The 14,838-nt window shown below is 35.0% G+C and overlaps 2 protein-coding genes across 4 annotated transcripts in view; one reads left to right on the forward strand and one right to left on the reverse strand.

Annotated features, from left to right (window-relative positions):
- Positions 1 to 14,838, reverse strand: part of ADAD1 (adenosine deaminase domain containing 1) — a 103,525-nt gene that overhangs the window by 17,620 nt on the left and 71,067 nt on the right. The gene's annotated exons all lie outside the window — the stretch shown is intronic.
- Positions 8,682 to 13,211, forward strand: IL2 (interleukin 2). Its single transcript, XM_042935579.1, has 4 exons — positions 8,682 to 8,828; positions 8,919 to 8,978; positions 11,106 to 11,252; positions 13,101 to 13,211. Exons 1-4 carry the CDS (start codon positions 8,682 to 8,684, stop codon positions 13,209 to 13,211), a joined length of 465 nt encoding a protein of 154 aa, XP_042791513.1.

Below are 14,838 nucleotides of genomic sequence, written 5' to 3' on the forward strand. Positions count from 1 at the left end.
CAAAAGCATACTGCATGTGTTTCAACCACAATTATGAAACCTGCAAAACAAAGTAACAACTTTGAGATATAATCTACACACCATAAATGTACAATTCAGTGGTTTTTAGTATATTCATGAACTTAGGAAACTCACTACTATCTAATTTGAGAACATTTTCATCACCCCAAAAAGAAACCCCATACCCACTAGCACTCACTTCCTATTCTCTCTTATCCCAAACTCTGGAAATGAATGAATTACTTTCTGCCACGATGGGTTTGTTTTTCTGGACATTTTATATAAACAGAATCATACAATCAGCTTTTTGAAATTTGCATTATGTTTTCAAGGTTCACCCGTGGCAGAATATATCAGTACTTCAGTATTTTTATTGCCAAATAATATTCCATTGTATGGATATGCTACATTTTATTTATCCACTTTCTGGCTATTTTAATTAATGTTGGTGCTAACATTTGTTTACAAGCTTTTCGATGTACTTTCATTTTCTTGGGCATATATCTAAGAGTGGAACTGCTGGGTCATACAGTACTCCAAGTTTAATATATATATATATATATATATATATATATATATATATTATATATACACACACACATATATATATACATATGTGTATATATATACATATATATGTATATGTATATATATATGTATGGGAGTACATATACATATATACATACGTACATACATATGTATATGTGTATACATATACACATATACGTATATGTGTATATGTGTATACGTATACACATATACGTATATGTGTATACGTATACACATATACGTATATGTGTATACACATGTATATATACATATACATATATACATATGTATATACATATATATATATATATATATATAAACCCAACTACCAAATTCCTTTCCAAAGAAGCTGCACCATTAATTTACATTCTCCCCAGCAATACATTACGGTCCTATTTCTTCACATCCTTGTCAACATTTGCTATTGTCTTTTTTATTTTACTTACCTTAATGGGTATGAAGTGGCAGCTCATTATGATTTTGGTTTGTTTTTACCTATTAATGATATTGAACATCTTTTCATGTGCTTTTTGGCCATGTGTACATATTTTTTGGAGAAATGTCTATTCAAATAATTTTTCCATTTTTAAATGAGTTGCCTTTTTATTGTTGAGTTACAAAAATTCTTTATACATTATGGATACAAATCACTTATAAGAATCGTGATTTGCAAATATTTTATTCCATTCTGTGGGTTATCTTTTCACTTTCTTTATGGTGTCCTTTGAAGGACAAAAGTTGTAGATTTTAATGAAGTCTCATTTTTTTGTTGATTTTGCTTTTTTTAGTGACATATTAAAGAAACCTTGACTAATTCAAAGCCAAGAATATTTACTTCTATGTTTTATTCTACAAGTTTTGTTATTTTAGGTCTAAAATTCAGTTCTATGATTTATTTTTGGTTAATGTTGGTATATCACATGAAGTAGGGGTCCAACTTCATTCTTTTGCAAATAGATATGCAGTTGTCCCAGCACCAGCTGTTGAAAAGACTATTCTTTGAATAGTCTGAACTGTCTTGGCACCCTTGCCAAAACCAACTGATCATAAATTACAGGGTTTATTTCTAGAGTCTCAATTCTATTCCATTAGTCTATAAGTCTATTCTTATGACAGTAGAGGTTAGCAAATTGTACACTTACCAATTAACTTACCCACCCACCCTTTGCATTCACAGTTTTATATTGTCTTTCCTACTAAAATGTAAAATTTTGTAGGCTAGGGATAGCTACTTATTTTTGTACTCCCATAGCCCATGATGTTGTTCAACAATGTACCTTAAATATTTTGTAGTAAAAAAAAACAAATACCAAATAGGATTGTCTAAAAAGAACATGGCCTAATGTACTTATACAGTGTTGTTAACTGCATATCCAGTTGACCCTTAAACAATATTGGTTTGAACTGCACAGGTCCACTTATATAAAGATTTTAAAAATAAATACAGTATTATACTGTAAAGGTATTTTATCCTCCTTATGATTTTCTTAACAACACTGTCTTTTCTTTAGCTTATTTTATTGTAAGAATATGACATACAACACATATAGAGTATATATGTTAATGGGCTATTTAAGTTATCAGTAAGGTTTCCAGTCAGTAGCAGGCTATTAGTTAAATTTGGGGGCAATCAAAAGTTATACATGGATTTTCAACTGTGCAGGGGTCAGTGCCTCTAACCCCCCACATTGTTCAAGGGTCAACTGTAATGAGAAACCCAAAATAACAGTGGCTTAAACAAGATATACTTGCTTCTCTTTTACATAAAAGCCGTCAGAAACTAGGAAATCAGAGTTGATTTGGCAGCTACATAAAATATTCACTATCACAGCTCTCAGCTTTAACATCCCGAGAGTATGGTCCCCTGTCCTTAAGGTCCAGAAGTGTTACTAGAGCTCCAGCCATTATAGCTACATGGCCACACTTCATTGCAAAGGGAAAGTAGGAAACGTGGTCTTTATGAGGAGCAGCAATATATCTAGCTAAAAATCAGGATTCTTTTTCTAAGCAGGAGGGAAGAATAGATATTAGGATGAAATTAGAATTTTCTACAACAAAAATAGAAGAATAGCTTTTCACAACCCCTTTGGATCTGAGGAAAGTGAGGGATTTAGGAAGCTCTGAGGTGATTCAGTGTCTTGTAGCTGCCCCTACAGGACTGACTGGATGGATATGGAGCTTGTTCTTCCTTTAGTTAGGCTCTGATGCCCCAGCCAATGGGGGCCCTGGTGTGGTTCTATTCTCACCGGTGGGGTGTGGCACTTGAATTCCTTAGGAAACAGTACCACACAATCTAAATCTAAATCAGGCTATACTCTTTAAAAAATTATCATTTAGTTTTAAAAACAAAACAACAGGCCCAAAATAAAGTCATTAAACCAAGACTTAATTCTAGCTTCATTTCTCCCAGGAATGGAATCTTAAACCAGTCAATCAGGAACTGTCTGATCAGCACCAGATAATCTACCTGATAGACCAGTGCCATCCCTAAAAGAAAGTAGCTTTGTAATAACCAACACATTTTTTTGTTTTGTTTTGTTTTGTTTTGTTTTGCATAGTATACCTTCCTTGTTCTTGCTTTCTCTGGATATCAGTTTTTCATTTTGTACAATTCCCCAGAGCTCCCTTCTATTTGCTAGATGGGATGCTGTCCAATTCAAATAGATTTTTGCTCAAATAAACTCTTAAATTTTAAAATATGCCTCAGTTTATCTTTTAACATTATGAATGATGGGACAATGGACTGTAAATGAATGATACACTCAAAGCTACTGTAGAAGAGGGAAGAACAAATGATTAACAGAGAGCTTAGAAACAAAGTTAGGCAGGAAAGATGAAGATAAATGTAAATAATATATTTTTACAAGATTTTAATTAAAGCACTTATATTGAAGAGAAGAAAGCTAATATTTATGTGTAAGTTGCAAGGCTTAATTTTTTTTTTTTTTTTTTTTTTTTAATTTTTTTTTCAAGTTTTTTATTTATTTTTGGGACAGAGAGAGGCAGAGCATGAACGGGGGAGGGGCAGAGAGAGAGGGAGACACAGAATCGGAAACAGGCTCCAGGCTCCGAGCCGTCAGCCCAGAGCCTGACGCGGGGCTCGAACTCACGGACCGCGAGATCGTGACCTGGCTGAAGTCGGACGCTCAACCGACTGCGCCACCCAGGCGCCCCGCAAGGCTTAATTTTTAATGTACAAAGAAAATAAAGTCCTTAGTGAAATACATATAACCAGAAAAAAATTTCCTTACCTGTTTTGCCGTAAGAGGAGATAAATGGATGTGAAAGTGCTTTATAAATATGAAATGCCTTGCAAATCTATTGCTATTACTGTCAGACTGTTCCATTCTACTTCTGGTAACTGCTGTGTGACTTGACATGGGTCTTATATTTACACAAAAAGTAAAGTTCCAAGGGTTTGTAAGATACTCCCATTATTGTTACATTTAGGCAGTGAGGTGCCTCTTGGTTGCCAAATGCAGACAAATGCCTAGTGTGATACTCCCATGTCAGCCTTAAAACACCGTACTCTGAATGTCCAATTCAACTTAAATTCACAGTGGATGCAATCACTTTCTTTCTTCAGACATGATAGAATTGTTAGGAAACATCAAATGCTCTGGTGCTTTTAAAAGGCCCAGAAAGAAATGAAAAACATGAGTAAAACCTAGCTTCTGTAGCTGTGTGAATTCAGCTGCTCTAACTTCTTAGAAATCCTGAAATTTCTCAGACAAGGTGTTGGGTAGGCGAAGGTGGATGATACCTTGCCTGACTCATCAGCTATCACTGATAGAGTGAAGTGAGATGGAATAGTAGGCACACTCTAATTCAACCTTCTCTGTGTAGTCTAATGTACCTAGAATTTGGCATCTCACTATTTTACACCGGAAATATGTAAGATCATTAGGGGCCAGGAAGTCTTGGGGTTTTGCTCTAACTTCACCACTAACTTAAGAATGTGATCTTGGGAAAGTCACTTAACCTGCACAAACATCAAATTTCTTATCAGTAAAATATGACTCAATGAGATAATGAATTTGAAAATACTTTGCAAAATTAAAAGTACCATGGAAATAATTCTTCCATCCCAAAAGATTATGAACATCATTAAAATTTACCACATGGAAGAGTACAAGAGTGAGACTTAACTGTGATCCACAGATAGATTTACAGAGATAAATCTATCATGGAGGACTATAGGTCTGATAAAGACAAAGACTGGGCACCAACCTATGCCTGAGGAAATTCAGTTTCTCATGGAAAACACAGAGATCATAGCTGAATACTCTCTAGGTGGTATAGAGAGAATTCAATAATATGTCCCTAAATACAGGGAGATAACTGTATCTTGAAAAGCCAAGAGGCCTGTAGAGAAACTAACAAGAGACACATTAATATGGGCATCAAGCTCCAGTCCAAATTAAAGTTTTACAAAGTGGGGGCACCTAGGTGGCTCAGTTGGGCGTTGGACTTTGGCTCAGGTCATGATCTCACAGTTTGTGAGTTTGAGCCCCACGTCGGGTTCTGCACTGGGAGCTCAGAGCCTGGAGCTTGCTTCAGATTCTGTGTCTCCCCCTCTCTCAGCCTCTCTCTCATTTGCGCTTTCTCTCAAAATTAAATAAACACTAAAAAAACATTTTTAAGTTTTACAAAGTGATGGGAAAGGGTGAGAAAGAGAAAATTCTCACAGGACTTGGAGTCCTTGAAAGTCAGCTTTGCTGGATGGACAATGTGTGCAACTGACTGACCAGTCTCTTCGGTAGACAGCTTCAGGGATTGAAGGTTCCCTTTTTTTAAGTTTATTTATTTATTTTGAGAGACAGGGAGAGAGAGAGAGAGCAGGGGAGAGGCAGAGAGAGAGGATAGAGAAAGAATCCCAAGCAGGTTCCAAGCTGTTAGCACAGAGCCCGATGTGGGGCTTGAACTCATGAACTGTGAGATCATGACCTGAGCCAAAATCAACAGTCAGATGCTTAACCAACTTAAGCACTGCTGAGGCTTCCCTTTTTAAAGAACTTGGGCTACTCGAGTCTAAGAGGCTGAGTCACAAACAATGCTAAGCAATGAAAACAGCTTATTGAATAGTAGAATTTTATTTTCAAAGGGGAAGTAGGGGGTGTGACACATGCAGTAGCTAGCAGTCTACTACTGACTTTACCACCACTATAGCCAAAAAAGCCAGCTGATGTGTCAGACATGTTAAAAAGTGAAAGTATGCCACAGCGTATGGTAGCTTTATCCTCAGGCATTTCAAGAAAGAAATTATAAGACCAACTTCCATAATGGTGTCTGTTATGTGCTAATAGGGATAAGCCAGGAGCTTAGGAACGAATTTTCTACAGGGTCCCAAAAATGTAGCATATATTGACCCATTCTCTAATGGAAATAGCTGGAGAAATAGAAATACCAAGACTATGAGAACATCAAAAGCCTCATTGGAAAAGCCCCCACACAGAAAAATGTGTGGGCCTGAATTCTTCCATTCTGGAAGGGTAAAGGCCTGAGCTGATGATGCTGGGATGAAACACCGAAGTCTTTAGAGAGCAAAACAAGTATTATAAAGTTGACACACAGATCATTAAATAGCCTTTCCCTTAGAACTAATGCTCACTTTGTGGTTTTGATTTGAGAGGTAGAGAGAGGCACTTTGCATTTTTTAGTAATAAAAAGAAAAGATCATGATCATTTGTCTCTAACTTGTCTCTAATGTTTCCTAAAAGATCACTGATCGCTAATCTGGCTTTTCCTTCATTTTTTTCCACCCGAGGAACTATAATGCTTATTTTTAAATGTTAAGTTGTTTTACGTTCTTCAGAATGTTGTCTACCACATAAATAGTCCTAAGCCATTTTTCTCTGCTTTTTGTAGGTATAAATGTTCCTAAGAATGGTTAACCGTTTCTGCCCACCACCTTCTTCCTAATCCTAAATTTACATATCTATAGTTTAAACATGTCAAAATCCAGTTTCAAGTCATGTTCCTTCTTCAAAATTCTTTATATCTATCTCTCTTGAGGTGGAAATTTTACCTTTTACCCAGGATTACACTGGTCTGTGTACATTATTCCCTATGGCACATCAGGTTCCTTAAGAAAGAATACAAGTGAGAAGAGTGGGCTATAGAGTCAGAATATTCTGGTTTCAAATCCTTGTTCTGCCCCTGATTGGCAGTCAGGGCTTCATGACCTATAATAAATTAGTTAACATATCTGAGATTCAGTTTTCTAATCTGCAAAATGGGAACCATCCTGTCACAGGTTTGCTGTAAGGCTTAAACTAGGCTATGTGTTTTCACAATGTTCTTTTTTCTCCCTTTCTATATACCTGAAGTGCTAGATAAATGTCTTTTTAAAGACTAGACACAAAATGAATTAGTAAAATTGGAGGAGTCACCAGCAACTCTTTGAGGAAGAATTTTCTCAATTATCTCCAATTTAAGTCAGAACTTTATGCCTCTACCATCATACTGGGGCAGTTAGTGCATTATACTGAGGACACATTAACACATATCCTAAGTATCCTACCCATTCTACTAACTTTAAACATATCGATCTGATCTTATTTCAGAACTACTATTGTTACACTCATAGTGCCCTAGATGCTGTAGTGGAGAAACCCAAATCTATTAGAGAGGTGAAAACATAACAAGTACAAACTTAAGGATTGGTTTACATACAGCGCATATAAAGTCTATTATAAAACTAGCATCAGTACTCTTGGATGCAAACCCTTTTCTGAATATTTGTTTGTCATGAGTTGTTTGTAGTACTTTATTTTTTTTCATAAAAGGCACTCCAAAATTGTAATGGATACCCCTTCTTAGTAACTTCTGTTGATTCAATTCTGACCTCTGTATAGTAAGAATCATCTTGGAATAAATGAGTCCTGATATCCCTGCTCTGAGGACAGCTCTTATTCCACAAGGAGCATGCACACACAAACACCCCTACCCTATGACCCACCACAGCCTCCTGGGCTATTTTACTACCATCCCTTTCTCAGCCCCAGCCCCACTACTTAGGCCAGGATTGGTACACCTCATGCTTGCCAGATCATATTATCTTTCTCCTAAATAATGTCCAGAAATTTTAGTTAGTGGCTTTCTACAAACAAATAAACTTGGGGATCCCTATTATTCTCATTTTCTGCCTTATAGTTAAAGAAATATAAGCAATCTGTTCAATAAAGAGAGAAATGAAATGGACATAAACTGAAGGAAAAGATCTAATAGCTCAGGTGGTCCTTGAGAACAAGAGGAAGAAAAAGCATCCTTGGTTCTGGTGACATTCCAACTCACCTTACATCCCCTTGATGCCCAGGAAAAATCATAAAGCAGCAAAAATATATTTGTCCAAAACCCCCTCCCCAAAAGCAGCATTAGTACTCTTGCATGCAAATCCTTTCCTGGGTATTTATTTGCTGAACATCATATCCATTAAAAATGTGCAACAGATATTAAGAGATTAAAACAGATACAAGAAACATTAAAACTAAGACAGCACCTTAAGCTCAATGAGCATTTTATGTATTCTAGTCTTAATATTTCTCTAGCTGATTGTGTAAGAAGTAATCTATCACATATGCATTAGCTCAGTCATTGTGTAGATCAAAAGGTAAAACCATCCTGAACAGGAAACCAATATTCTTCCTGTGTAATCAACAAATCTAAAAATTTATTCTTTGCAACTATTTACTCTTGTCCACCATACCACAGTGCTCCACATGTTCAACACAGTTTTATGACAAAGAGAAAATTTTCATGAGCCACTTTTGTATCCCCACCCCCTTAAAGAAAGAGGGAGGAAAAATTGTTTCATACAGAAGGCGTTAGTTGTCTGAATTACAACTGCCACCTAAGTGTGGGCTAATGTAACCAACAGGGATTTTACCTACATCCATTCAGTCAGTTTATGGGGGTTTAAAGAAATTCCAAAGAGTCATCAGAAGAGGAAAAATAAAGGTAATGCTTTTTGCCACACAGGTAGAATCTTTGAAAATATGTGTAATATGTAAAACATTTTGACACCCCCATAAGATTTTTCCAGAATTAACAGTATAAATTGCTTCTCTCGTTCAAGAGCTTTCTATCAGCCTCTCTAACCACTACTCACAGTAACCTCAACTCCTGCCACAATGTACAAAATTCAACTCTTGTCTTGCATTGCACTGACTCTTATACTCGTCACAAACAGTGCACCTGCTTCAAGCTCTACAAAGGAAACACAGCAACAGCTGGAGCAATTACTGCTGGATTTACGGTTGCTTTTGAATGGAGTTAATGTAAGTATACTTTCTTTCTTATCAAAATTATTACATATAAGTTTTGAACTGGAGATCATTTTTTAATGAAAATATATTATGCTTTCTCAGAATCCTGAGAACCCCAAACTCTCCAGGATGCTCACATTTAAATTTTACGTGCCCAAGAAGGTAAGTACAACTTTCTATGTTCAATTTATGTCTTAATAAAATTCAAAACGATATGAAAATCTGCATGCTGATTACATTAGTAGCACCTCATCTGAGGAAAAGAAATTAATAACTTCAATATTTTTTAAACCAATTTTGTAATGAAGCTTCTGGAAAATAGCTTTGCCTATATATTTTTTATGTGTATTTGTGTTTTGGGACAGAGGCAGTGGGAAGAAGACAGTTTTAAAAGATTATGTTGACTTTTATTGAAAAATGTAAAACTTGAGAGATATTTGATTATATCACTTTACCATACAAATTATCAAAATTGATTTCAGAGAAGTCTATTTTAAAAAATCCTTTATTGTTTTGGGAAAGATTCCTAAGGGTCTACCTTTGAGCTGCAACATAACAGTGACCAATAGCACAGTCTCTAGAGCCAGATTATCCAAACTAAAATCCCAGCTCTGCCATGTCTTAGCTTTTGTGACCCTGGGCAAATTACCTACTCTGTGGCTCAGTTTCTAATCTACTTATGTGAATGATAATTATATATATACTTCATATAGTTTTGTGAGGATTAACGAGGAGATGTAAAGTACTCATAACAGTGTCTAACATAGAATAAATAACATATAAGAATTAGCTATTAGTTATAGTAAAAACAAAATTCTGCCTGGGGAGTATAAAGTAAAAATTTGGACTTACACATCTTTTATGCCAATAGACCTAGAGACTTACGATGCCATATGACTTGGTTTCCAAGATTCAAAACTTTTTAAAGGTCATGGTATGCTTCAAACTACTCTTCTGAAAAATGAAAATAACTTAGAGATGCTTCTCCAATTTAATTAGAGCCATGTAACTAGAGCAACATAACGACACTAGACTGGTTTTTGAAGGAAATAGCTCCAAGTTGCTCATGCCAAAAACGTTAAGCCCTGCATTTGTAGTAGCAAGTTGAAAGGGCAATGGATGGAAATGTCATAAAATGTGTGTTGGTGTAGTCCTCTCTCTTTTTAGAAATTGTTAGAAAGGTAAGATAAGATTATGTGCATAAGTTAGAAGGTGGTGAAATTCTTTGAAATCTAACAGTTTCTAAATGACAGCTCAAAATCTATTTGAAACCCGAAGTAATGTGATAAATTCCATTCATTTGTCCATTTTACCACCAGTCTATATTTGCAAAAAAAATTTTTTAGGAAGGGATAAAAAATTACGTCAAAGGATGCTATGTTAATGCCATAAAGAAAAATAAATAAAATTTAATCTTGGCTCCACCTAGTCATGTGACCTTGGGAAAAACACTTAAATTCTGAGATTTAATTTCATTATTTGTAAAATGGAAATAACAATGCTGAATTGGTATCTCAAAAAGTGGCTGTGAGACTTAAATGGGTTTATTTGGGAGAAGACACTTTAAAATTATAATGTACCACAGAAGTGTGAAATACTATCAATGTAGTAGACCACATAAGTAGATGGGTGGGTGTATATGTCTAAGTGTGGAGGGCCACCCAAAAGTCCTTCAAAAATTCTAACCTTTTATTTGGTTGGGACACATAATTTTTTAAAAAGTGCTTCTTAATGTACTTATTATAGAAAAATAAAAAATTGACGCAGTTATATGACTTTGCTGTATTGAGAATCTTAACTATATAGTTCCAATTGCCTAATCTATAAAATGTTGGGACTATCACAGCATATCCAAGAGCTCCTCTGTCCTTAACTTTCTATGATTCTCAACTCTTAGATTATTAAATACTAGAATCATATAATGTGATCCTATACTTCCATGTTGTGACTACTCTGGTTCTAATAATTTCTACACAGACTGGAAAAGAATTATGCCTATATCTGTGATTTGCATTCGGGTGCAGAAATGCTAACTTTTGGCAAGGCCAAATTAAACTGAAGTTAATGATTCATTATTTGCTCACAGTTAAGGCAAAACATGGGTAGTTGAACTAAAGTTCTTCCAATCTTATAATGTAAGTTATATTGGTCCATCTTTACAGTAATGCTGAGAACAGGGATAATACTAAGAACTATACTGCTACTCCTAATAAAATAAACTTGAGATTAATTTCTGATTCTGACCTTTAGGGAAAAATGATCCAATAATTATTTTTATTATTATTCAAGGCCACAGAATTGACACATCTTCAGTGTCTAGTAGAAGAACTCAAACCTCTGGAGGAAGTGCTATATTTAGCTCAAAGCAAAAACTTTCACTTGAATCACATCAAGGAATTAATGAGCAATATCAATGTAACAGTTCTGAAACTAAAGGTAAGGCATTATTGTATTTGCTCTCCTGAAAATAAAACAAATGGAATCGCATTTTAAAGTGATATAACGGTTTTGTTATTTGTGAAGTACTCATGCATTTTAAGACCACTATGAACATGAATCATTTTTATGGTAGATGATACATTGTGGAGCTAAGAAGTAAAAGCTAAAGGGTTTCTGCCCACCATCCAGCCACTAACAAGCCCCTACCCTGGCACTCTGTCATCTCTCTCTCACATTTTTTTTTAAGCTCTCTCTCACATTAACACAAAACTGGGAGTGGGAGAAGACAATTAAATTTCACAGAAAGAAAACAGGTTTTGTTACATATTTTAAAATTCTTTTAGATTGTTTTTCAGAACAACCAATACTGATTACCTGAAAGGCTTTTAAAATGGGGTTTCCCTATTATTTGGTTGAAGGACTAAGAGATTTACCTAAAAAATGGTAATCGCTAAAATTTAGGCCAATGGGCTAGATACGTAACTTTATTTAGAGGTAATACTTTCAGGGACTTAAGTATTTTTAAATGCACAGGAAATATTAAATATACAAGGGACTTGGGATGTGTAGAGATTCATGGCTCTCTTTTTTCATCTGCCAAAAGTACAAACTTCATGAGTTAACAGGAATCCTAAAGAAATAGCATAATTTTAATTACAGTAGAACCAAGTTTATAAAATTATGTAACTCTAGTTGTTTCCAAATAAGAAACAGTAGACTGTTTCTTTCCAACTAATTAAAAAAAATACATTGAGATCAATGCCATCTAGACATTGATGGACTGACATCTATGTCAAGAGGTTTGCTCTGAAATTTCTGACCATCAGAAAACTCATTCTCAGTTCTTGATGCAAAATTAATATAAAATTATGTGAAATTCAGGAAATGTATTTCAAAAGCAATCTATTGTTAAAAATTTAAACCTTCCCAAGAGGGGAGGTTTATTTAATATTTAATATTTAAATAATTAAAATGTTAAAATTTAAATAATTATATGTAAGAAGATATATAACACTGAAACAATTTATTTAAAGGAAATATTTATCTTATCTTTAAAGGAAATATGTTTCCAGGATAGGAATTACCTCAATTTAAAAAAGGCTTCTCTTCTATCTTGCTATATTTTAAAGTATTTTCTTTCTCAGCTAGAGGCAGAGTTGAAACAGCTCCTATGAGCAGAGGAGGTTAATTTCTAAAAACTCAGTCCATAGAACAAAATTTCTAATGTTTAGACTTTTAAAATTGGGAAACTCACCTGCGTTGATACTAAGGTGGAGTGGGTATGAGTATTTATGAAAATGTTCTTCACACAAATTTTCCCCAAACAAAAGCTTATCCTAACTTATTCTGGGCTGGCTCTATCTTTCTTTGGGGAACAATAAGGAGATTCACTAAAGTTAAGAGAAGACTTATGGTTTGAAAAAGTTTAATGTGCATATGACTGCATACCTGTAACCTACACTTAGATAAGGATACAGACATATGCCCACAGAAAAAGAGGTTTAATAACTTTCTTTTGCATGCAGCATTTAATAAAATATTTGTCTGGAACTGTTTTTACTTAAAATGTTTATTTTTATACAATTCAGGAAAAAAATTCTTGTATTCACTGAGATTGACAGAATTGACAAATGAAGAAAATCCTAGTTTTCATTTTACTATCACTTGGTATCATAACATACAATTTTTTGGTAGGCCATTTTGACTATCTCAAGAAAATGTGAATGATTAATATGTTTAGCATACTTGAAAATAAAGGCCATAAGCCTGTAAGATTTCAATGGAGAATAACTATATATAAGGGAAACTACCTTGAACTAAAAAAATTAAATTTTTCTCTTACAGGGATCTGAAACAAGATTCACATGTAAATATGATGATGAGACAGCAACCATTGTAGAATTTCTGAACAAATGGATTACCTTTTGTCAAAGCATCTTCTCAACACTGACTTGATAATTGAGTGTCTCCTATTTAAAATGTATCAGGTTATTTATTTAAATATTTAAAATTTATATTTATTTTTTGATGTATGGTTTGCTACCTTTTGTAATTATTATTCTTATGATAAACATGGATCTTTTAAGATTCTTTTTGTAAGCCCTAGGGGCTCTAAAAATTCACTTAAATTATTTATCCCAAAGTATTTATTTTTTATATTGAATTGTTACATATAATGTCTCTGTAGATCAATTAATAAAATTATTTAATAAAAATAATACAAGCCTAGCCATTTATTATCCTGGGAATAGCACAAAGTAAAAGATTTCTGAATTACTCATGTGAACTCATAAAATGTTTAAGATGCTTATAAGAGTCATTCTTCCCTTGAAGATATATGTGGAATAGGGAAATGGGCTTCTCAAAATTCTTTCTTTCTCCTTTCCCCAGGTAGTCAGATCCTTAGTTCTAGTCTGTGAAAACCTTATCAAATTACCTACATGCCTCAGAGAAGATGTCAAACACACTGAAACTCTTCATACAATTGGTGCACCTCCCTATCTATTCTCCAACATCTTACCACTTGCACTCTGCCCTCAGGAGGCTCACTTGTATGGCATATATATCAAAGTTCTCCCCTGTCCTCTGGCTTTTCATTAGGTCCTGCCACTGGGGAGCTCTGGTAGGATGTCTGAGGGACAGAAGAGATTCCCTGATTCTCCAAGTGAAGTAACTTCTCAAAGAACCCAGTTTCTCTCAAGACTTTTTCCTTCTGGGTTCTGCTAATTCTTCCATCCATTCCTACCTTCAATGCTAGGGATAGTAACACTTCTACTGTCACTAGACCCAGGGTACTGCATTCTCTCTCACAGCTTCCCTGTACCATGACCACAGCTTGGTAAGTGTCTCTAGTAGATCCTCCTTGACTTGTTTTGATATGCTATCTCTTTCCTGGCTCAAAGACAGTAATTATACCAGAAATAGCTCCAACAAATAGACCATCAAAATGAGATCTGGGACTGGATTCACTAGGAACACAATAATCTCTGAGATGTACTAACATCCTGATTACTCAATTATCAATGGCAGCACAGGATGAAATGCAGATGAAGGGCAAGGTGTGAGATCAAATGGCCATGACATTTAATTGTGAGAGTAGCAAGAGTTATAAAAATTGTGATTATTACCTAGATTCTTCTGATGGTCTCAAAGAGGAGTTAAAAATAACATCATAAATATACAATTTAAAACATGCATGAACAACCAGAAGTTTTTGTTGGCAGTTTTGAAGAAGTCCCTCATCCCCTGTAGTCACAGAACATCTATGACGGAAGACACAGCCAAGAGTCTGATGTAAGGTCTGCAAAGATATAGTGCCAATTAAAATTTAAGTCTTCCAGGGGCTCCTGGGTGGTTCAGTTGGTTAAGCGTCTGACTCTTAATCTTGGCTCAGGTCCTGATCTCACAGTTCGTGAGTTCCAGCCCTGTGTTGGGCTCTGCACTGACAGTGCAGAGCCTGCTTGGAGTTCTCTCTCCCTCTCTCTCTGCCCCCTACCCTACTCGTGCTCTCTCTCTCTCTCTCAAAATAAATAAACTTAAAAAATTAAAAAAAAAAAAAAGCTTAAGCCTTCCAGGTTTCTTA

This window comes from Panthera leo, chromosome B1 (assembly GCF_018350215.1).
Source record: "Panthera leo isolate Ple1 chromosome B1, P.leo_Ple1_pat1.1, whole genome shotgun sequence".
Taxonomy (NCBI): Eukaryota; Metazoa; Chordata; class Mammalia; order Carnivora; family Felidae; genus Panthera; species Panthera leo.